The sequence below is a fragment of the Pleurodeles waltl genome, chromosome 8, assembly GCF_031143425.1.
Source record: "Pleurodeles waltl isolate 20211129_DDA chromosome 8, aPleWal1.hap1.20221129, whole genome shotgun sequence".
Classification (NCBI taxonomy): domain Eukaryota; kingdom Metazoa; phylum Chordata; class Amphibia; order Caudata; family Salamandridae; genus Pleurodeles; species Pleurodeles waltl.
In genome coordinates this window covers 1,419,283,311-1,419,308,736 of record NC_090447.1, presented here as the reverse complement: position 1 = coordinate 1,419,308,736, position 25,426 = coordinate 1,419,283,311, and the positions used below count along the sequence as shown (strand labels likewise).

Below are 25,426 nucleotides of genomic sequence, written 5' to 3'. Positions count from 1 at the left end.
ACGTTTTACAGTTCTAGTTCATACGTTACAGTGTGATGGAATATGCAGTCTTTTTTCTGTACAAATATTTGTTTAAAAATGTAAATAGAAAACAAATATTAAGTCTCATTTTCTCTCAGATTAGGTAACAGGCATAAAACAATTAAAATGATGAAAACAATATTGATCAGCTATTTGACGTAAATAAAAAAGAGTAATGGCATGCAAACCAATTTAAATTATCGTTGCAGTATAACATAATAAGAATTCTCCAAGTACTCCTTGGATATGATTAACTTACTTTATGGCATCATTGGAAATTGTCTTGTATTAGACATATGTCAGAGTTGTGGTTTCTAAAATATAAACCATACATTAACAACCCTGTACGGCTGGAAAATCTTCAACCATAAAATAGTTCCAGGTTACCTTCTAATTCGATCAAAACTGTTTCTATTTGTGTTAAATTTGCCACCTCAAGGCTCCAAGTGTAACTATGTAGCTTTCGGACAGACTGCCATTTTATCAAAGTAATCTTTTTCCCCCCACTATAAGAGACTGCTGCTGCCATAATTCGTAATCACAAGTCATTCCAAAGAATTAGTTTAGTTGACCGAATAACATCACGTATAAGATCAGATATTGTTAAATATTAATTTCTTTCTACCACACAGCAGTCGAGAAACAGATGAATAAAATAAGCTTGTTGAGTTTGCCTTAGCCAATATTTTCCGGAGTGTACCAGCAAGTTTTGTTTTTTTGTTGTTGTTTTTTTTACCATTTGCACGGTTTCTAGTAGACTCAGTGTAATATTTTTTTTTAACCAATGGTATTCTGTTGTTAATGCGTGTTTTTGGATTGCTATTTAAGTATCTAAACTAGTCTTTCTCTGGTATGTCACAGTTCAAATTGATCTTCCAATCTCGCTCTTTTTTTGCAAGAAGATCTATAATGTCCTACATCATAAGTTTACATATGTTTAAAATCCATGTATCCTTAATTGTCTTATCAGAGTTTAGAGCCTACATTTGTAGTATCAAATAACCTATTGCATCAAGATCTAAGTCAAGATGTGCTCTCCATGTCTTGAAACATGATCTGAAAAGTATTTGCAGTGTAGTAATACACATACATTCTTAGTACGCAGCAAGACCTGCTGATAAATAATGGCATAATGAAGATTTTCTAAGCTATTCAGAGTTCTGCACAACATTAATCAGCCGTCGGTTACTCTATAGTCCTCATTGCTTTTAGATTGAGGTAAATATCTTCTTTTATGCACGTCTGTGCTTTACAAGAAAATTTCCTCTTCTACAAATAAAGTCAGGAAAATACTTCATGTGCCCTTTGTTCTTTCCAAATACACAGAAGTGTACAAAAAACATAAGATAAGCTACATAAACAAATATTGACCAAGTAAATAGAGTCTATATTGTTGTATAATATGTGAACACAAACTCAAGCAATGTAGACATGCCTTTATTTATTCAATTATTGAGGGTTTTTATATAATACAGAGTTAAAGACAAACAAGTGTCAGAGCATTTTACAAAGTACAGCGTTTACACTACACATTTTTTGGATATATAAGCATTTCCTGTAGTAATTATGTAGTATGCATCAGCGTGACAGAGTGTGTAAGCCATAACTGATTATAGTTCAGGATATCTAAAACAAACAGTTAAAGGCAAATAACTTCTATTGGATATAGTGTAGGTAAATGAGATAGGTGATGTACGATCTGGTATAGGATACGGAAGAATGGTCTTGGATGTAATCCACCCTGGGGTTATTGTGGGCCCATGAAATTTGGTAAATCTCAGCCAGTGAAGTGGCATGTCTGTTTTTTGTGTTAAGAAACAGTGCAATAGTGTCCCCCTCAATCTTTGGAATGTGGGATAAGATAGCATTCAAATCTACACACAAGGGTTCAAAAGAAGGATTGGATGTGTTTGATAGGTAATGTTGTTCCACTGCCTGTGATCACATCACATAAAAGCTTACTTCAGGGTTCTTTTTCTTTGGCAGGGAGGTATTTCAAGTAGGTGGTTGTCAGAGCTTCCAAGACCTCCTGAGATGTTTGGTTTCTTCGGGGTCTTCATGTGAAGGGCTTTGCATATAATACTAGCCAGTTTCAGGATACTTCTAGCTTTAATCAATAATCAGTTTAATGATATTAAAATGGGGTGATGTGATTGTATTTTCTTGAACCTGATACTAGTTTAGCAGCATATTGGAGGGCGAGCGAGAATCATGTTTTTGAAGTTCTATGGTGGAAGAAAATGTTTCACTCCTCGTACTAGTTTGACTGCATACAGCATCATCATGTTCACATAGACCAATAAACCCACATACATGCATTTTTTCCAAAGTACAACAGATTTACCCGGGTCCCTGCACACAGGAAAACACAGTGTGTGCAGTTGCAGTTGTGGCACACGTCAGTGTGGATAAGCAGAGCCCAAGGTGCTGGTGCACCCTACGCGCTACAGCATTGCCACCGGCTCTATTATGAGCCGGCGTTAATGTTGTAGGCCGTTTCCCGCTGGGGCAGTAGGCAGAAACACCGTTTCCACCCACTGAGAAACTCTTTATGCGGCCCATGGGAAGGCGGCCGCAATGGCGACAACCTGACCGTCGGGACTTCAGCGGATGGCCTTTTCTGTCCGCCGAAGTTGTAATCGACCCCTTAGTCTCTGGATACAAGAAGACGAACATCGCACATAGACTAGACCTGAAGGCCTTCTTTACTGTATCAAAGATTTAGAGGTCAGAGTTTGCACAGTCAACATGCATTATGTTTTCTGTGCCTGGACAGGAATTTGACCCGCAATGGATTTATACCAGGCTCAAAGCAGTAAATGCTATAAGGTAAGGACTAGTCCACAAGTAAGCCTACAGTACAGACTGAATTTGAACAGCTTCTTGCAAGATAGAATTGGGCTTACCAATTTAGGCAGTTAAGGTTGTTGTGATAAGCATCTAACAGATTTGGATATCAGCCAGGAACTGAAGGCCGTCACCACAAACGAAGGAGGCTCATGCTGAAGAAGTAAGAGGAACATTGGATCCTGGAATATATCAAGCATAACAAGTACAGCAATGGAAGGAAGTGGAGGTAAATTGTGAATGCAAGACAACTTGAATGGGAAAACCGAACAAATGTGAGGAACGCTGAAATTGGTGCAAATTATAAAAGAGTGGAGAACCGCCAAACCACTAACAACACATTGCCATTCATCAACTCCATGCTTGATTGACTTTATTGTATAGTCTCTGCCCACTTAGGCCCTGAAGGTGTACTAGGAACCAGGAAGTGAGTGAGCTTGTGCATCAAGTGTGTTCAGCAGCATAGTGGGCAAGTAATTTCAATCTCCAAGCCCTGTTATCTAAAGGTCCCAACCTCAGCCAACCCTACACTTGATTCTTTGTCTACACCGGACCTGAATCCTGACACCTCAACAATGAACAAATGAATTTTCTGAGCAAGAACAAGGAAGCTTGTCACAAATCTGAGTTGGACAGTCAACAGGTCCTAAACTTAGGTAGGTGGTGCACTCTATAACTAGACCTCTTTGACCTAGACCTCCAGTACTGCAAACGACTACTGTTTGTCAGCAGACGATAGACCGGAAGTGGGATGATATTTGATAGGGAGTTACAATAAGTGATATATGTTTATCTTTTCCCACCGTTTCCGTACCTGCTATTCAGAATTGAAAATTGAGCTGTTCAGTCATCCTAGTGGCTCTGGTCTGAGCTAGATAGCACTGCGGATGTATGCACGGCAGATGTTAGCGGGCACCTAGACCACTTTGAAGGTGCATCCATCCCTTTTGACTAGGGACAACGGACAGATTGTGCACCACAATACAGGGTACAATAACAAAACAGTGCAAAAATGCTCTACATTTCATTAATTTATGCAACATTACAAGTGGCCTCTTAATGCCAAGTGAGGCAGGAACAGATTTTGCCTCTAAAATGTAATGTGGGTCTACTGCCTGGACTATGACTACGTGTTTTCCCAGTGTCAAATTTTCCAGGTCAAAATTCATCGGTTTTTTTTCCTGCAAAAAGGCCAGGAATTCAGAAATGACATGGTGAAGTTGGATATAAACACATTTCCGATTTTATTTCACATAGTGCATCTATACGTAATTCACTTGTGATCCTGGAATAATTCCCCATCCAGACATTTCTGATAGCCAGTAGTTGTAGGTGCGGAGTTACCACATCAGATTTACAGATTCTGTTTTAAATCACTAATCTGCTCTTAGATATGATTCCAGTTTGTGATCAGGCATGTTTTGCTGCCATGTATGGCAAACTGCACAGACTTGCCTTGGTCTGCAATACAGGGTTATTTAAAAGAAATAGCTAATGTTGAAATACTGTTATGTGTCAGTAGTTAGCTAGTGTGATTGGGTTCTGATTTTTTTTTCCAGGCGACGAGTATGGCTCTCTTGATTGAAGGAAAGGATGATTCATAAAAAGGGACTATGCTGGTATGTTTGGCAGTTGGGATTAGGTGGAATTGCTGCAGTGTTTGGTAAAGAGGACTGTGGTGATGTTGTTAAGGAGTTGGACGTTCAGCAAGAGGTGAGTTTGTTTTGCCGGTCATTGATATGTGAAGCATAGTATTGATGATGTGGGTGTTGGGGGCGAAGGCCCTAGGTGTTTGATGTGACATGAATGACATGCTCCACGAAAAATTGGATTCTTATAGCTTATGTACCTGCATGTCATTGGGCACCCTCATTTGTTTGATCAAGTGCCTTAAGTCCATAAATTGTTTGGAGCAATTGTGAAGGTTTTTCTTTTAAGTTTTAATGAAAAATGCTCCTTATGCCTTGCAATAGCAAATGAATTTTCTACTTGGGGGAACTATTGTAGGAAAGTAGCATCTTTCTTGGCATGTTACCTCCAATCTCTTCCTATTTGTCAGTGTGTTTTGACCTTCTCAATGGGATCCTGCTAGCCATGACCCCAGTGCTCATAGTTTGTGACCTATTTGTGTTGTCAGTATGCTTGACTGTGTCACTGGACTTCTGCTAACCAGAACTCCAGTGCTTATGCTCTCTCTATGTACCAAATGTGTCACTATAGTTTAGTGACTCCATATTCCAATTCTGATTGGCACACTGGACCCCCTTATAAGTCCCTAGTATATGGTACCTAGGTACTCAGGGCATTGGGGTTCCAGGAGCTTATGGGCTGCAGCATTTCTTTTGGCACCCATAAGGTCCTCATACAAACCTCTCTTCAGGACTGCCACTGCAGCCCGAGTGAAATAGTGCACACACTATTTCACAGCCATTTTTCACTGCACTAGGTAACTTATAAGTCACCTATATGTCTCACCTTCATTTACTGAAGGCTAAGTGCAAAGTTAATGTGTGAGAAGGCACCCTTGCACTAGCATAGGTGTCCCCACATTGTCCAGGGCCAATTCCCCGGATTTCGTGAGTGCGGGGACACCATTATAAGAGTGCACTACATATATGTCAATACATATATGTAGCTTCACAATTGTAACTCCGAATATGGCCATGTGAGGTGTCTAAGATAATGGAATTGACCCCCCAATCCAAATCTGGTATTGGGGAGCCAATCCCATGCACCCTGGGGGCTCCACCATGGACCCCCAGTACTGCCAAACCAGCTCTCTTAGGTTTCCACTGCAGCCCAATCCCTGGAAGGCAGAACCATGCCTGGAAATAGGTGTTACAGGCATGGGAGGGGTATACTCCAAGAGCCTCTGGAAATGCTTTGAAGGGCATAAACGGTGCCCTCCTTGCATAAACCAGTCTACACCGGTTCAGGGACCCCCAGTCCCTGCTCTGGCACGTAACTGGACAAAGGAAAGGGGAGTGACCATTACCATCCCAGGGGTGGTGCCCAGAGCTCCTCCAGAGTGTCCCTGGTGTTAGCCGTCTTTGATTCCAAGGTGTGGGGACCCTCTGGAGACCTTTGAGTGGCCAGTGCCAACAGGTGACATCAGAGACCCCTCCTGATAGGTGCATACCTGGGTAGGTAGCCAATCCCCGTCTTAAGGGCTATTCAGGGTCTCTCCTCTGGGTGTTTCCTCAGGTTCGGTTTGCAAGATTCCTTCAGGACTCCTCTGCTTCAGCTTCTGACCGTCGGATCAACCGCAGACTGCTCCAGAAACCGCTGTAACTGCAACAAAGTATCCAAGAAGACTCTTGTGACCTGCAACTTCAGCTCCAGCCAGCAATTGCAACAGTTTCCAAGGTGTGCATGCTCTGAGGACTGCCTGTCTTCACCCTGCACCAGAAGAACCGAAGGAATCTCCCGTGGAGTGATGGAGTCACTTCCCTGCTTCAGCAGGCACCTCTCTGCGACGACAACCGGTACTCTGGGACTCCTCTTCTGTCGATGAGCATGATCCCTGGAACACAGTTGGTAGACCGAAATGACCCAGACTGTCCAAATGTACAGCTGTCCAAATTTGGTGGAGGTAAGAGCTTGCCTCCCCGTGCTGCGACTGTACCCCTGTGCACCACATCTTCTCCAGCTCCTTGTGCACTTCTTCCAAAAGGTCTTCGTGCACAGCGTAGCCCAGGTCCCCAGCACTCCATCCTGTGACGCACAACTCTCTGAGTTGTTCTCCTGTGGCATGGAACCCTCTTATGTAGTGCTTCGACGACTGCACTTTGCATCTCCTTTGTCCCCGTGTTCTGGGACTCCTGTGGGCGCTGTCTGGTCTTCTGAGGGCTCTCTGAAGTGCTGAGAGCCCCCTCTGTCTCCTCAGTCCGAGTTGAGACCCCAGGGTCCCTCCTGGGTCCAGGCAGCTCCTCTTTAGCACAAACTGTATACTTGCGTGAACCAAGGCTTGTTGGCGGGATCCAGCGATACAAACAGCCTGCATCCAACAACTCAACGTGGGACATCTCTTGCACCAAGCAGGAACCCGCAGCTATCTTCTTTGGTGCATTTCTGTACTTTTCTTCCAACCGGAGAATCCACTTTTGCACGTTCTTCTAGGTGGGCAGGGGCTCCTGTTCTTCCCAGCCTCTTCTTCGACTTCTGGACTTGGTCTCCTCTCTCCACAGGTCTTCAGGTCCAGGAATCCATTGTTGGTTGCTTGCAGTCTTGCTTGGTTCTTGCATAATTCTTCATCACAACTTGTAGTGTGTTCTGAGGAAACTTGCTGTACTTTACTCCTGTTTTCCTGGGCTCTGGGGTGGGGTACTTTACTTACCTTTGATGTTTTCCTACATCCCCAGCGCCCCTCTACACACTACACTTGCCTAGGGGGGAATTAGACATTCACATTCCACTATTTTAGTATATGGTTTGTGTTGCCCCTAGGCCCATTGCAATCTATTGTATTTTCTACTAGTTGCACTATTCCATGACTGTTTACTTACCTGATTTTGGGTACTAGTGTATATATTGTGTATAATACTTACCTCCAGAAGGGGTATTGCCTTTAAGGTATTTTTGGCCTGGTGTCACTAAAATAAAGTACCTTTATTTTTGGTAACACTGAGTATTGTCTTTTATTGTGTATAAGAACTGTGTAATTATAGTGGTATTGCAGGAGCTTTGCATGTCTCCTAGTTCAGCCTTGGCTGCTCTGCTACAGCTGCCTCTTGACAGCCTAAGCTGCTAGACACTGACTACATTTCACTAATAAGGGATAACTGGACCTAGTATAAGATGTAAGTACCTTAGGTACCCACTACAAACCAGGCCAGCCTCCTACAACTATTACATTTAATGTTTTCATAATGTTTCACATTATGATCCATGCAACCATTTTGTTTTATACAGATGTAGCAAAAAGGTATTAGTGAATACATTGCATCATGATATGAATGCCTATTTGCTAAAGGTACAGCACTCCGTCCATCATCCGTTTGTGTTGCTAAAGTTGCCCTAAGTGGGAAGGGTATGCCCAGACATGGCTACCTTGCTCACTGTGCCACTGGATTCAAGCTAGCCTGGCTGATGAAGGGTGAAACCCTGAAACCGGTCCCAGGATGCTTGTTTCCGGTCCAGTGAGAACCTGGCTTGGCAGTTCGAGCTGGACTGCTCCCATGAGGAACAGGGTCAAGACTGATTTGCATGTGGCTGGGTCCAAACTGGGGTGGCATGGTGAGCAAATGAACGATGGATTAAACCCAGATCTGTGACTGGGGGTGAGTGTTTGCATTGTTCAGCACTCTGTCCATCGTCCTTTTGTGTTGCTATTTGCTAAAGGTAGCCACTGTAAAATGATTGATAACTTAATAAAACTTAGTTAATAAGGTGCTGTTAAGGGTTTCAGAAAATCACAATGTGGACAGACTGCAAAACCTGCACCTCCTTCCACTTTTACCAGTGATGAGCCTGCTAGATTAGTTTAGTTTCATGAACTGATTTTTTCATGAAATAAACATTAGTTAAGATAAGGGGCTAGGTAAAAACAGATGTATTGGCATATCTGTTATTAGTGCCAAGAATTTCTCGGAAATGTCAGTCTCCTCTGTTCTTGGGGGCGGGGGGTCCTGAAACCACTTCATCTGTTTTGCATTGTCCTAGTGGAAGGTTGGTTGTGGCTTTGGTAGGAAAGGCCCAAGAAGTTAAATGGTGGTTCTCAGAATCAAGGGGTAAACAATACCAGGATTTACTTTAGCTGGCATATATTTAGAACAACATACTTGGCAAACTACCCCAAAACCAGTCCCAGGATGCTTGTTTCTGGTCCAGAGAGGACTGGCCTGGCAATACGGGATGGACTGTTCCCACGGGGAGCAGGGTCAAGACTGATATGGCGTGGTGAGCACAAAAACAATGTTTTAGTTGACCAGATCTCTGACTGGGGTGAATGTTTGACATTGTTCAGCATTCCGTCTATCATCTGTTCTTTTTGCATCAGTAAATTCTTTAGTTACGTTTACTTGTCCTTTCTTAATACTTTGGGTTGATAAGTATGGGTGCTTATCAGAGTACTATTGTGATGGATCAGTATGGTCTGCAACTTAACGGAATCTAAAGGGAAGTAGTCAAAGTCGAATTCTAAAATGCTATCTGTTTATGATGCAGAGAAGCTATAACAATCAAGATATCGCAGCATTGTGCACTCTTGAAATAAAAAAATAAAAACACAACAAAACCGCTGTTAATGCTTTCTTGTGATTTTTCTTTTTTTTTAGTAGGCTTGCACAGACCTTATTTCAAAACTTGTCTACATTTGCTTTTTTGGTTTGTTAGTTTGACTATATTAAAATAAAAATCTTTAATACTGGTGATAGGAAGCAATGTGCTTGTTTGTAACTGATACTTTCTCATTTTTTGACAGTTCTTTACTTGATGTGGGCTTTTGTTCCCGAGTCGTGGTTGTACTCGATAGGTTTAACATACTGGCCCCAGAAGTGAGTATAAAGCATTATCTGGCTGTCTATATGAAACGTAAACTGCTCCAATAATTGTGAAAACCCTGCATGTTCCTTTAATACCCCCGAGTCTGGAGACATTTTCTCATACAGAATTTTGAGTTTTCATTCATTATTCGCTTAGATGAAAGTTCGAGATATGAGGAAGAATATCGACCCTCTTCTGTTCAGGGCCACTGATTGAGGAAAGGGTGCAGTCCTGATTCTGTACATTAGCTCACATAAACCCTCTATGTGGCTTTCACATCTCTCTGGAGCTTACAGCAGGGGCCAGTGTGTGAATCAGAAGCAGCATTCCATCACTTTCTTTCTTCCCGTCCAGTGGAAATATAAACATTAATTTAACTTACTTCCCCTTTGGACAACTGCTTCTCTTTCTCTAAATCTTCCTAGTACCTTTCCCAAATCTCAACCAAACCTGCTGCCAACTTCGTTTGTTTTCAGTCTTTTTAATAAAACTAATAAAGGGCACATGGACTCAAGCAAAATCACATTGGGAAAACCTTGGTACCCTCCATTTCTGCAAAAGTATCTAAGTTCAGATCTTTTCTAGTGTACAGGGTTAATATTAGGTGGTCTTTTGTTTCGCCCTCTTGGAACGGTTCATCATCACTCTAACTTAATTGGGAGGAAAGGGCTTGGAGTGGAAGTAAGGATGACTCGCATCCCATCTCATAATATTCTGCTTATACACTACAAGTGTGTGTTGTCAAGATAATTTCCTTTTGGCCCCTGATGACATTCCTTCAAGCACCCCTCATCCTCCTCCAGCTGCATATTGCAATGAGGTTTTGGTGGAACTTTCCATAGCCTTTGTTACAAAAATCACCAGTAACAGGCGAATACTAAAGAGGTATTACTGCAGCTGGAACTAGTGATATCGTTGGTATCAGTACTTCTACAGTACCAACTTATAGGATCCACACCCCTGAGGAATGACATGTGGCAATCAGTTTTTCTGCACCAATTCCCAAACGTTATTCTTCATCTGCGGGCCTTTTTCACCAGGCGTTTCATCTGCTTTGAGCAAGAGAAATGTATTCCACCGACCCTGTAATTCCCAATGCTGAGTAAACTACTGTTACCGGTCGCATCGAGAAGTCTGTGCCACTCAGAATGAGTGCCTCAGTATCTACTAACCTTCCCTCAGACTTCCAACTCCTCTTTCACCTCCACATATTTTCTGTGCAGCATCTCCTTTTCCTATTCTGTGGAATGTTCAGTTCGAAAAAAACGTTCCTGTTATGGCTTTTCTTCTTCTTCATACTTCTTAGTTTTTTGTGTGTTGGCATTGGTGCTAGCTTTTTCTATACAACCTGTTTCCACTACTAAATTTAAGCTCTCTTTGACTCTGAGGGCACCTTCCTGAACTTGACTATCAAGCTCCTCCTCCTCTTGGGTTTTCCCTCTTGACCTTGGCCCTCCTCCATAGTCTCCCTTACGCCAAGACTGGAGCTTTATGCCCCCCCGTTTGTTAGCGCATTGTGCTACCGGTGCAACGGTGAGGCGCTACAACTGGTGGGGCAGTACAAAAGGGGCCACCTTTCTAGCTGTGACATTTCCTTCAGGCTGTGGAAGTAGGAAGATGAGGCTTAGTGGGACATGAGGCGCTCTTACCCTTCCAGATGACACTGAGAACCATGTGCAGTAGATGATAATATTGACTCTCACCTTGCTTAGGGCACTCAACAGACGCAGAAATTCAACATTAGGAAGGCAAAGGCCAGCCATGAGCAAACAGAACTGAGACACAGCGGTTTCCCATACCAGTCTTGGAAAATATGCATTTGTGCAAATATTGTCAGAAACAGCAGGACACCGAACCCCCTGATTTTGCCGTAGTGGCCCTGAATCATTTTGTCAGGAATGTGTTCAACTAGAAACAAATCCTCTAGGAAATAATTTCCATATGTAATTAGTGTTTTACTGCAAGACATGTTAGAATGTGAACACTGTAAACTGTAATGTCTTAATGTGTACTCTTGTAATTTGTGTATATTTTAATCGTTTGCGTGTATTTAAACAAAATAATTGTGGACCCTATTTTAATCTGTGTCATAAAGGTACCGGATGCATTCTGTTAGCCAAACTGGCCAATACCGTGCATATTACTTTGATTACATTGGCCATTCATTGGGTTTTGTTTGTGTACATTGTGCTCTTATGCCTACAAAAGGTAGGACCATACTAGGATTGGCTACTCTCATGCACATTAGGAGGACAGGACCGCAGCACACATTACAACACGTTGTAGTGGATTCCTCGAAAATTTAGATGAATAAATGAAATTTAAAAACATGATCCAGTGACTACGTGACCTCACTTATCAAGGAATCAAACAGTCCGGTCATAAGCTGACCGGACTGTTTTGCTGAACAACGTCGCACCCTAGCTCCACTGCTCACTGGGCTCTTTGATCGCACCACTGTTACCCCTAACCCTCAAGGGTGTTGGGATGTGCAAACACTTAGCATGGTCACCAATTTCTCACTTGCATTGACTACTCTCATAACGCATGACACATACGTTTTTTGTGAAATATTGAAACTATTTTTTATTCATAGCCAAGGTTACGTCAGATAATTAATTGTTAAATTAGTGGTTAAGCAGACATAACTTCACACCCTTGCATTTATAATTTAATACATAACATAGATTAGATAGATCTATTGTACAGATATTCACTGTACATGATGGTACCTTGATGACATACGGATCATCTTGTGAATTGATAGTGTTCTTGATTTATTTCTCAAAATCACATCTCTGTGAGGGGCGATTTTCCCCAGAGACAAACCATACACTTGAACCTAGGAGAATTCCCACTCTTGGTTTAGGGAACAGAAGGGAACCAAAAACTGGACAGAGGAACAGTGGGACCTGGGAAAAAGAGATACAAGCAGCCCACAGTAGGATAACCTCCTCCAAATACCATTTATCACAGAGTCGGAACCTAGATGCAGTTATTGTAAAAGCAGCAGGACAAAAAGATCAGTCAACTAGCCTAAGACTAAGGTTGGATGGAACTCGTGGACGTAAGTAAAAACTTCATAGAGTTCTGACAATGGCCGAAAATGTGCATGTCGCACTGCAATTTACCGGCAGTAGTGCGAGCAGCGCTGGAAAATCAGCACAAACCTCACCATGTGGTGCACAAGAGCACGCAGCTATTCAAGTTAAGTTAGCTGCTGCTTGAGTAGAAAATCTACTTTAGAAGCAGCCCTCTGATCATTATCGGCGCTAGGGGACACCAAATCTCACTTGCATTTCTGGAGCTTTGTTGGAAAAATTCAGCCGCGTTGCAATTTGGCCAGAGCTCTGTATTGCAAGAGTAATGCAGAGTCGCCAAATTTCACCAATTCTATGTGCAGAATGAAACATTCCATCCACCCATACCTAAGAGATGACCTCAGGTCCACAACATGGTGCACTAGCCACACATAGTTATTACAAGAGCATGCCACACCTGCCTGGCTGCAAGAGACCCTTTAGGATCCAGCTTGCACATGGTGAATGCCTGCTGACAGGATAGCTAGAAGGCCTCAAGAACAGAAACCCCACTGTAAGTCACAGCGCAGAAACCATCTACAACACACTGTATATCACGCTGCTTATCTTGGAAGGTGGCAGGTCTTATGTCATTATGGAGCACCTCTGTGAGGATGACCCTTATCTTGAATCTTCCCATCTACAACTAATTGTAATAGTATTTATATTGCTCTTACTACCGTTGACGAGGTATTGAAACGCTTTTTGGCAAGCAGCACGCTAATCTGAATCCCAAAGGACCAGTGATGGATTAGGGATGTATAAATTGTTAATTGGTGTGGTGGACATGTGAGTCTGTAAGTTTAATTGAAAAGTATAGAGGAGGGAAGAGTGTAGGTTGTGTTCTTTGGGAATTCATATTAGTTAGTTGAGGTTTGGGATGCTTAAAAGGAGGGGTACAGAAGGGAAGAGTCTAGGAAGTGTTGTTTTGGAGATTATAGTAGTAGAATGAGGTTTGGAGTGAGTCGAGGGGGAATAGAGTAAGTAAGCCAAGAAAAGATCTTGGGGAGATCATAGTAGAAAGGGGCGTAGGATGATTGAGAGGGTGGAGTTAGATGGTATATTGAGAGAGGGATAGAATGAGACCGAGAAGTGCATTGGAGGGTGTTGAATTGTTTTTTTTCTTTCTTTCTTTACACAATAGGAGTAAAGTAATAAATATATAGAAACATAACTACAAGAAAAGGTATACATTTATAAGCAAGATAAAAAAATAGATAGAAAATTGTGTTGCATAAATTGCCATATGTGCAGATATTGGTAGATAGAAATTCAGACTTTCAGGTGTTGCTGTACGTAAAAGCTAATTCATTTGCGTATTTTTAAAATGTTTGTTTTTGTCTTTTTCATATATTTATTTTATTGGGAATGAAATGTCTTCCTGGTGGATATTCAGTGAGCAGAATCTGCGGAGGCCTAGTGATTGGTGAATGCTGCGCTATAGAAATACATAACAAAATATAACTGCACATGTTGCCTATCTTTCCTCTTTACCAGTCAGGCCACCATTTACCTACCTTGTTGCCCTGCTTCCAAATTCTGTCCTTGGAACTCCAGTCCTAGTATCTTGCTTCATATAAAGATAAAATAGTACACGTGCAGTCATTTTTTGGCCTTCTGCTTTTTAAACACCTTCACAGTTCGCTGAGCTCCAGCGGATATACCTCCCTCATTTTCTACCTTTATTGAGTACTGATAAATGCTGGGACCCTGGCCCCTTAGCGCGGTCTTGTATGCATCCCTTTTTGTTGTTTTGTGCTGACAGTGTATATTTAGCTTCAATATTCATGTATCATTACCTACAGGTGCTTGATTTTGTTGCTCTGGGTGGTGAGAGACATTAAGCAACCAAGTCTCCTGGAGCCTCCTCTATTCAGGGTGTACATGATCTGGGAATTGTCTGATATTCCGGTGGGTAATACCAATTTGTGCCCAAGTCTGTAGGTACCTGTCCGAGGAATAACAACAAATTCTGTAATGGGCTGCATCCAGTGTGAAATGAATGGCCTCTGCCTTCGGGTTCCATCCCCTTGATACCTGCTAGTACTACAGGGTGGTACTATCAATTCAACTAGGTAGGAGATCTCTTTGATCTGCAGTCTACCTGCACCTTTCCTGATCCAATGCATCATTAAAGTCTCCATGGTGGTGCCCCTTGCAGCTCTGCTGATCTGAGTCAGTAGAGTTCTGTGTAAATGTGTGAGAGTTATTTTTTGGATACCACGAGGGATTTATTCAAGTGATCTCTTTATGTATTTGTCGAGTGCAAAAATCTGAATATTTTGATCACATTGGTATATGCAATAGTTCCCTCTTGATCTTTGTGTAAAGTTTACCATCGGTGAAGCATCTCAGACCCTTTGTTCGGTAGTAGTTGAAAAGGACAGAGAGGGGATTCTGTGCAGAAGTTTGACACCGACAGAATGACCCCTACGAGTAAAGGACTATAAATTGAATGTCCGTCAGAGATGTACTCTTAGATTATAGTGGAATTTTAATGCAACTAAGTACTTTTAGCTCCCACTACTGCATCCACCACATTGCAAATCAGATTTAGAGCAATTATTTGAAATAATAATGTTATTGTTTTAACGTTATGTCCTTTGTACCTTACAACTAAAATATTGATCTTTATTACAGGTACTGGGCAATTGCTTTGCCAGTATACTTCCTTGTCAGCTTAATGATTGCCTTGATACTCTTGTTTGGGATTAATCTGATGAGCACTGCCCCTCTGAACTCCATACACACTATTACTGGTAAGTATATTGAGCAAGTAAATCCAGATTAACACACCGTCATTTCTTCAGTAAATAGTAAACACATTACTATAATAAATGTTAGGTCACAGTTCTGCCCAATGCTAGGTGTTTGCGAAATTGCTATATTTTATTTACTACATTTTGTGAAAATTATGTAAAATTACGTTTTTAAAGCACAGTGTTGTTTGGCAGAATGTCATTTTTTTTTTCACAAGCGGACATGTCTTGCATAGATAACGTCACATGCAATAATTAGTAATATTTGCAGGCAGGTCATTTTCTGTGCAGTAAATGTTTATATTACAACTATTAGTGCACTGTAGGCTTTTACATTACAAACATTACTAATTCTCACAAACTACTGTGTACTAAAGTGCTCTACAGTTTATGCGCACAGGAGCACACGAGAGGGCTCTATGTGCATATGCAATCACATGTTCAAAAGGAGCACCACACACCTAATGGCATGTATGAACTTGCAGACCAACTGCTCTATAGACTCCCAATTTACACAGAGCTTCTGGCTAAAGGAAATTACATCCAAAGGCGCACATGTATACAGCGCAGAAAGGCACGTAGACAACATCCACGCAGATTCACATGGATTTATGATTGTGGATAATTGTATTAACAGATGTGGAATGGAGGGATGGATAGCTGTGGGTGGATAAGTTAATGGGATAGAGAAGTGGATTAAAAAAATCTTAAATAGCACGAATTTGGTATTTATGATACTGACAGATTTTTTTGTTGCTGTCAAGTGGTTTTTAGTGTGTTTCCTGAATTGTTCAAAGATGGCCGCTGTGCATATTTGCACATAAAATGGGCATCTTGTAACCATTTTTTTTAAATTAAGAGGAATAACTATTACAAGATGGCAGCCATTCATACACGGACAGCCATCTTGGAATGGTTTGAATCCATTTTAAGATGGCACTCTTCCATAAAGTGATGAACAGTGCTGGGATTGCAAAGTGGCGGCAGGAGGTGGCAAGTAACCACTTTGTGGCAAAGGCACTTACTTAATTTCAGCTGGGGGTTGCTGGCAGGCCTCACTTGCACTTGTCACTCTGGAATGGTACTCTTGTGATGGTTGTGTAGGAAGCACCCTGATCATCAACCTGGGGAATTTAAAATTTCCTGCCAACTGCCTCCTTTGTCCTGAGCTCCGCCAAAGACATTAGTGCTTGTGCTAGCCACTCACAGTACACAGTTTGCTACAAACGATAACAGATCCTAGGGTGTGGCCTCTGATGACACTCTCTGCTTCATGTTGCCCAGCTGTGTTTGTGTCAGGGATAGATACCTTGTGCCCCGTGTCATATGCAACGTTCTTTTGAGTCGGTGGTGCAATCTGTCAGTCAATACCCGAAGCCCTTGAGCTTTGCCACTATTGCTTCACACCCATACCATCACCTTTGCTGACCCCTCACTGCCTTATTTAAGGCGTTGGGCTTCGGTTGAGAGCATGCATAATTTGTATTTGGCCACAGGGATGGGGTCCCCGGGGCCCAAAGGCCAATTCTGTGCCATGCGGCAAGGGCTCAACCCCCCACTGTGGACAGTAGAAGGCCGTGCGTGGTGTTGGGTTGGCTGCCTTTGGGGGGGTTCCCCACAGTTCCTGGCCGTAGGCCAGGCCCTGTGGCCAATCCCCCACAGCACATGGGCCAGGCCCTGCAGCCAGCCCCCTGCTGCGCACGGCCTTTGGCTGTATGCTGTGACGAGTTGGATTTATACATGGTAATAAATTATTACTTTCTCTGAAAAAAACAAAGATTAAGGCAATGTTACAGTTAGGTGAAATATTTAGTAACTACATAACTTTTTAAATGCTACAAATCAAAGAAATTCACCATTTATAGTTATCTCAAGTAATTATAACCTGTCCTCTAAGGTAACTATAACCTGCGCCCTTGCCATGTACTTCTAATTACCCCTTATATTACATCATCATGACATCTTTTATGACATCATTGATTTCATCACTGCAACATCTATAATTAAATTATTGATGAGAAAACTGCATAGCAGGAGCACAAGTTATAGTTACCTTAGTACGCAAATTTAAAAGGTGTGGAAGTGACACTTAATCCTGTTTGCATGCCCACCAACCTTTTCAAGGAACTGTGCCCTTGATAGGAACTCCCCATTCGGAAACAGGCCTCCAGGATCTCAACTTATGACTTGGCCATCTTCGCAGTATCAGTCAGATCAAAAGTCAAGTTCTGGATTCCAGTGTTCAGTGAGAAAACTAATCCTAAGCCCAGTATTTTAGGAATCTCATACCATGCCCAGTATATTATGTGCACAATAGCCACTTACCATGGAGTGTTTAGCAGCCCCAAGTTCAGGTAACGGGAGAGCTACAGCTGGGTGGGGGGGTGATATTTCTGAACTCTGTAAACTGTGAAATGCGATTGAACAGTTCAATAGCATTATCAGAAATTGGAATCAGATAAACCTCCAAAGGATTTGTTAGCAAATCAAATTACAGATCAGTGGTTAACGCATCCCACATCAGTAATAGGATATTTTTCTCAATTAAATCAAAACAAATGGCACTTGTATAGCACAGCTTATCACACGAGAGGGTAACAAAGTGCTGTGTTGCTGGTATCAGTCGAAGAACCGGGTCTTGAGTCCCTTCCTGAAGTGGTTCAGCGAGGGTGCTGTGCAGAGGTGAAGTGGGAGGGTGTTCTAGGCTTTGGCGGCGAGGTGGGAGTAGGATCGTCTTCTGGAGTGGCAGTGGCGGATGCATGGTATCTGTGCGAGGTGTGCTGAGCAGAGATTCTTGGTGGGTCGGTGGAAATGGAGGTGGTGGTTCATGTAGGTGGGCCCTTGGTTGTGGAGGGCTTTGTAGGCGCGGGTCAGAAGCTTGAATTGGCATCTCTTCTGGATGGGGAGCCAGTGGACATCCTTTAGGTGCTGGGTGAGGTGGGCCCTCCTGAGCAGGTTGTGGATCAGTCTGCGAGCTGAGTTTTGGATCGTCTGAAGTCTTTTGGTGATGGCACCTGCATAGAGTGTGTTGCCGTAGTCCAGTCGGCTGGTGATGAGGGTCTGCATCACCATTTTCTTGGTGCCTATGGAGAGCCACTTGAAGATTTTTCAGTGCATGCGGAGAGTGTGGAAGCAGGCTGAGGAAACAGCATTGACCTGACTATTCATGGAGAGTTCGCTGTCCAGGATGATGCAGAGGTTGCGGGCGTGGTCCTTTAGTGTAGGGGTGGGTCTGAGCTCTGCTGCCCACCAGGCGGCATTCCAGAGTAAGTGTGTCTGCCAAAAATCAGAACTTCTGTTTTCTCTGTGTTGAGCTTCAGGCAGTTGTCCTTCATCCAGGCTAAGGTGTTTTTGAACACAGTTGTATTAATTGGTCTTCATCGAAGTGTGGTCTGCTGAGAGCAAGACAATGAGCTGGGTATCGTTAATGTATGAGATGATGATGTGCAATGTGGCGATGTTTGGGAGAGGTGCCATATGGATGTTGAAGAGGGTTGGACTGAGGGATGAGCCTTGGGGTATGCTGCAGATGGTGTGCTTGGGTTTCGAGGTGTAGGGCGGAAGGGGGATTCTTTGGGTGCATCCCATGAGACAGGATGCCATCCATCTGATTCCAATCTGGTGCAGTTGATCGCTGAATGAGTGGTGGGAGACGGTGTTGAAGTCTGCAGCGAGGTCCAGCACGATTAGAGCGGCTGAGTCTCCTCTGTTGAATAGGGTGCAGATGTTGTTTGTTTGCGAAGATCAGGACTGTCTTGGTGCAGTGGTTTGGCTCTGAAACCTGATTGGGAGGAGTCAAGTAGGTTGTTTCTCTTCAGGTGTTTGGTGAGTTGAAGGTTGATGGCCTTCTCCAGGAATCTGGCAGGTAACGGGAGCAGCGAGTTGGGGGGGGGGGTGCCTCACCTCTGTGTGTTTCCAGATATTGGGAAAGGTGGATATGGCAATGGAGGCGTTGAGGATGGTGGTGAGCTCGTGGCTGATCTTGACTCTTCTGGGTTCGGTGGAAGCTCCAGAGTGTATGGAGTTAATAAGAGTGGTTGTGTTTGGTGTGCTGAGTTGATCCCATGGGATGAGCGGGTGGTCAGCGATGGTGGTCGATGGGATGTTTAGGAGGTCGTCAATTATTAGAGGAGTTAGTGGAAAACATTATCGAAAGCAATAGGTGTATCTAGAAAGTGGTAGAGTAATTTAGGCAATGCTTATTTTCATTGTTAAAATGTCGCTGGCTATGGATCATGGACATGCATTTATCCACTATTTCAAGTTTGTTGAAGAAAAAATGCTTTACAGTCAAGTCAGCCAGGTTCTCTGCTCACTATTAACCCTTCTTATTTAAACTCCTTTTATTTACACTGTATTGAGCACTCTCGAAAATACGAATCAAAATTTGACCCTGATGGAATTCATGACTAGGTGGTCGATGTCTGACTCTCTGACACAAATAAGCTTGTCTCTTGCTTTGTGCCTTTTCATTGTTTTTTTGCTTATAATGTTGTTTTGGTTTGGTTGGGTTTTGCTAGTTGTTTTTATGCTCAGAGGGAATACTATGAGCTCTAAAGTCCATCTGTATTGTGTTCCGAGAACATCCCGTTCTTCAATACTCCTTGCGCAGGGCAATGTGCTAAATCTTGTTCACAAAATCTCTCCACATGTAAAATTTCTGTCAAATAAGTCACTTGCAGTTTCAGTCAACTGAAACTAATACAAACTCATTATTCAATAGGATAGCATATGCATTATTTATTATTAGGAATGGTAATAGGTCATCTTTGTGGCCTGACCCACACGAATGCTGACCTGGACCAGAATTTGTTTTTGTTTGAGGAGGTTTTGAAATAAATTGAGTCCGTGTTTTGTCTCCCTGCAATAATGAAAGCGTCCAGTCAGCGCCACATCTTTTGACACTCATAGGAGCATGATGACCATTTTCTGCATAGTTGGATGGAATGTCAATCGCCTTGCTTTCTTTATATTTATCAGTATTGGCTCCTCCAGGCTATTCCTCACCACTGCATCTAGCGAGAACAGCTTTACAGGCATCAGATAATTGGCTACCGCTACAGTCCATTTCATCATAATGCTAGTTAAAAGTGGCATTTATTTGTTTCACACTCATTCAATACTTGGTCACCTTCCCACTAAATTTATTATCAATTGATAGTCTACTAAGAAGCCTATGAACGTCCTCGTCTCTCTAGTTCTCCATTTTTGTTCACATCCATCCAACTGATGTTACCTAGTGGAGATTTATCATGGTTCCTATTTTGTGTGATTGCATTTGGTCCGGTCTACCATCTTATCCATGTCTAACTGTAATACTTTGAAACACTGATGCTTTGTTGCATACCTTAAAGGTGACCCACATTGTTTTATACATGGCATGATTAGCTGCATTGATTTTTTTCTTTTCAAATTCGGCTTTATTTGTAGTTTTAGAAAACATTGCAAGTAAGCTAACAAGAACAAGTATCAAGTGAATCCCCCTCCACCCACCAGCCTTTACGTAGAAAACCTATTCTTTATAGAGTTCAGACATAAAATACTATAAGCAAGTAAACAGTTGATGGCATACGACCAGAGTCAGTGGCATTTAATTGGTTTTAGTATGTGCTAAACATCAATCATTCTCACAAATGTAGATATCAGCCAAATATATATACTTGTTTGAGTTTTGGGGTAAGTCTGTTAGGGCGGCTTCTCCTTCGACTGAGAGCTTAGGGCCTACAAATACGGTTTCCATTAGAATATCAAAGTAAGACTGTTTGCGTTGTTAGCCAAGTGGGAAGATGCGTCAGGCTCAGTGTTAACATATTTGATTAAATCAACACCACCAGCGCCCCAAGTCAGATGAGGAGAAAGCTCTCCAGTTCATGGCTGTTTGTCAGTTGGCAAGAGCTAGGTCTGTAAACTGGGCTGCAGACCTACCCGCCTTGAAACTCGACTTACAGCCCAGGAGACAGATTTTAGGGTGACACAGGTCTTGTTTTCCAGGCCATTCTGATAGTTGATCTGTAAGATCCTGCAGAGCCTGGCAAATGGTCAAATGTGGCTCATGCCTGATTGTATCATGGACACATAAGATGCTCAAGTGTAAGGTATTTTCTGTGAAGGTAGTTAAATTGGGTGTGTTTAAGTCGGGTATTATTCGAGACATGCTGTACATACTTTAAGGCCTGGTTCCATTCTGCGTCTGAAAAGGAGCCATCCAGATCATTGGCTCATTTAGGTCTTGGAGTCTGCAGTGTTTTCAGTCTGGTGCCTATGATAGCCAGACTAGCTGAATTGTTGTCAAAGTAGTCTTCTGTACTTGTGGCAGTGTGGCTCTAGAAGATGTATCCATGAAGGATTCCAGCTTAAAACACAAATGTGAGTAAATGTGACATGGTTCCCAGAACATATTCTGACCACTGGTTTGATCACAGTATTGAAAAACAGAGTGCTTGCTGTTCTAGAGGCAGACTCATACACCTAGGACTGAAACAAGTACTCCTGCTTACCTGTGTACTGTTGGCACCACCCTTTGATAAGCTGTACTTACTCTTATGTGCTGTACCTTGATGCGTATCCTGGTATTTAGTTGGGTGACTGCACTTGCCCAATTTGGGGCAAGATTGAAGATGCCTGACCAAATACTGGTGAGGTTTAAAGCTTTCTTACCGATTTCACTGGATGCCCTCTCTTGCTTCTGGATCTGCCTTTTCATATAATGTTATCATTGTCAGAGTAAATTTGTAGCCATGCATTCATTGGGCAGGGAGGCCTATCAGGTATAAGACGAGACCGAAGTGATCAAGAGATTGTCTATAAAGTCTTCTGTTGTATCTTTTTGTATAGAATGTGCTCTAAAGATTAAAATATGTATATTGTTCTCTCAATCTGACTTGTAGATCTTCAACTTTCTTCACAATGTGTTTGAGCCCAGTCTCTGGCATTTTCATGAGTTTGGAGGGCTTCCTCAGTTAATTTTCAATTTTTCCTCTGATATTTTCAACTGCAAGTATTCTATCAGACTGATCACAAATGTTTGGCTAGGGCATCCATCTGTGTTCCCAGTTGTGGAATAATATCTGGAGATGGTTTCTAAGAGGATTTGTTTCATCCTTCATATCCTATCATCTGGCAGAATTTCTGTAGAAGCACATTCTATTCCTAAAGATAACATTTCACAATTCATGATTCGGTGAATAAAGAATGGTATTTTACATTGAGAAGTGTTTTTTGTGCCCGTAAATTGACTTCAGGAGTGCAATTACATTTAAAAATCTGACCCAGTGTACCAAAAGCATTAAAAAGGAGGACAGTGCTATATTTGAATGTAAATGTACTCCTCCGTCAATAGAGAAATTAAACAAAAGAAGCAGTAATGCTTCCTGCACTGTGCAAGTTAAAATAGTGGATTTAATAATTACATGATTGTGTCTCGTTTGTTCATCAGACAGCTACGCAAAGAATCAGGGGAGCAAGCCGTATCAAGAAGATGCGATCCCTGCATTGAAGGATATTCCAATCAGCGAAGTGAACCGAATGTTTTTCCTTTCTACAAAAAGATGACACAAGAAAGAACTACAAATAAAACCTTTATAAAGGAAACAATCATCCAAATTTTGAAAAAGTTCATCTAAAGCATTGCATCCAGTTGGGTGGTGTCTGGATTGTATTCCTGAGAAGTGAATTTTATGACAGCATTTTTTTAGTATAAGAAACACTATGCTTATGTTTTAATTTGTGTTCCTCAGAAATAAGTAAGAGACTCCTACTAGGCAATAACATTTAACCAAATGAATTCAGACAACTTGTCAAAAGTCAGTCTAAGAACGATTTATCGGAAAGAGTTCTCCTTGCCTTCGATAAAGCCCAGCATGGCATGATGCATTTAGGAGCGGCCTTTGAACTGGTTTGTAGTATATAGGAAATATATTAATACACTGTGGCAGTGCTAGAATGTTTACTGTAAAGTAATACACACCATGTGTGCAACACAAATATTTCAAACGATAAAGCCAAATATTTATTTATGAAATTTGTGATCCAAACAATCTAAATTATTCCCATTCTGAACAAATTGTTTGTTTACATTGATTTTGGCTTCACATAGAGTACCGTTCCAACACAGTATTAATACAGCTTTGAATTGGAGTATTTTGTACATTAACATTTGTGGCATTAGAAAAGGTGCTATGAATTATGAGATTCTTATCCTTCATGCCATTGCTACTTTGTAAATAATTGGGTGGATGTACCTACAAGAGAACGCCGAAGAAGAGAACACAATCCATTATGCAGTACTGGAACTTCTAGAATGTAAGCCTGCATGATGAAGAAGCAGAATGACAATTCATACCAACACTTTCCTGCTATTTCCAACTCTTCATAAAGTATATTTATCAGGGTTATCAACCAAGAACAACTGTAGCGCGAAGTAAGAATAGGCCATTCTATTTGAAGACAACATACCAAAAGAAATCTACAGGGACAAGACAGTAAGGCTAAGAACAGGATAACCTTTTGGACTAATTACACAACTGTAGTATCAAAAGTGTAGGTTTCGATTTAAACATTAAGGGGGTCATTCCGACCCTGGCGGTCAAAGACCGCCAGGGCCGCGAATGACGGAAGCACCGCCAACAGGCTGGCGGTGCTTCCCTGCCCATTCTGACCGCGGCGGTAAAGCCGCGGTCAGAAAACCGGGTCTGGCGGTTTCCCGCTGGATTTCCCCGGCTGGGCGAATCCGCCAGGGCAGCGCTGCAAGGAGCGCTGCCCAGGGGATTCTGACCCCCTTCCCGTCAGCCTGTTTCTGGCGGTTTACACCGCCAGGAAGAGGCTGGCGGGAACGGGTGTCCTGGGGCCCCTGGGGGCCCCTGCATTGCCCATGCCACTGGCATGGGCAGTGCAGGGGCCCCCTAACAGGGCCCCAGCCTGCTTTTCACTGTCTGCCTAGCAGACACTGAAAAGCGCGACGGGTGCAACTGCACCCGTCGCACACCTGCAACACCGCCGGCTCCATTCGGAGCCGGCTTCAATGTTGCAGGCCCCCTTCCCGCTGGGCCGGCGGGCGCTAACATTGTTAGCGCCCGCTGGCCCAGCAGGAAGGTCGGAATGCCTCCAGTGGTCAAATGGCGGTTCCCGCCAGGCGGGCGGCGACCGCCGCCCGCCGGGTCAGAATGACCCCCTAAGTGTATTATAATAAAACCATGCAGTTCCTTGCTTGCAAAAATACAGTTTTTTATTATTAATTTAACTGAGTTTAAAACAATAAAATATTTTCGAAAATAGGAAGGAAGCAGATAGAAAATGTGATAAAAATATATCTAAACATATTCCAAGGTAAGCAAACCAATAAATGTAAAGGAGGGGAAAATGCAAAAACAAAATTAGATTGGCAACCAGAATTTCGCAAACCGTCATATTGAAAGCAAAATGAGTTACCAAAAAGATATTAAAAATACTACCAACAACGTAAGAATGTAAGCAAAGAGATCATTAGCCAGCTTGAACGATCACAAGTAACCCTGCAGTGCAAAGATCTACAGCACACGCTAATAGCAATTCAAAGGAACTTCAAAATTCATCATAAAAAAGAAAAGCTGCATAAGCAAGCAAAAGATATTTCAGGAGGCCAGAGTCGTCTTCAGAGAGAGAAGCCTGTGTATCCTTGGTTTAGCAGACTGCACCGGAAAATGATTTGTATGATATGCAATAGAAGTCAAATGCATTTTTGTAGGAGTAGTTCCATAAAATTGTTTTACCTGTACAATGTTAATTGAAAATAATCAAATATTTCAAGCATTGAGGTAAAATATGACAATAAGTAAATTCCAAGGATCCGAAAAATGTGCCTCTCAATATTAGTTTATAAGCACACCAATACTATTTATTAAAGCATATAATTTTTACTTACATGTGTATGTCTTTATTCCCCAATTTAATATGATAGCGACATCTAACAACAGATTTCTCATCCTAGAATATTCCTCATGTGTCTGACTAGGTCCAGAAAATCTTGAACAGTACTTCTGCCCGTCAGAAGTGACATGTGGTGGTCATATAGGCACCACCCCAGCATGCTGACGTCAGTTCCTTTTTTCTGCGCCAGCAGCACAAATCCATAGTTACCTCAGTTGGATTTTTTCCACTTTTATTGTGCTTTTGTTTATTCTTTTTTAATTTTTATCTCAGTGGGTGAGGGATATGTCTCCCAGCAAGCTAAAAGGATTAAAACCCTCTGAGGAATGTCAT

General features: G+C 42.2%; 1 protein-coding gene across 2 annotated transcripts in view; it reads left to right on the top strand.

Annotated features, from left to right (window-relative positions):
- Window positions 1-25,083, top strand: part of PIGP (phosphatidylinositol glycan anchor biosynthesis class P) — a 40,072-nt gene extending 14,989 nt beyond the window's left edge. The window contains exons 3-6 of one of the 2 annotated variants that reach the window (XR_011194625.1): window positions 9,290-9,362; window positions 15,072-15,190; window positions 22,626-24,034; window positions 24,084-25,083. Coding sequence is in view for 1 of the 2 variants with exons in the window: in XM_069202541.1 (XP_069058642.1) it covers window positions 9,290-9,362; window positions 15,072-15,190; window positions 22,626-22,741 (308 nt within the window). In the remaining variant the exon portion in view is untranslated. Of the gene's footprint in view, window positions 1-9,289; window positions 9,363-15,071; window positions 15,191-22,625 lie in introns of both variants that reach the window. The other variant, XM_069202541.1, reaches the window with a different exon arrangement.
- The last annotated feature ends 343 nt before the right edge of the window (window positions 25,084-25,426 follow it).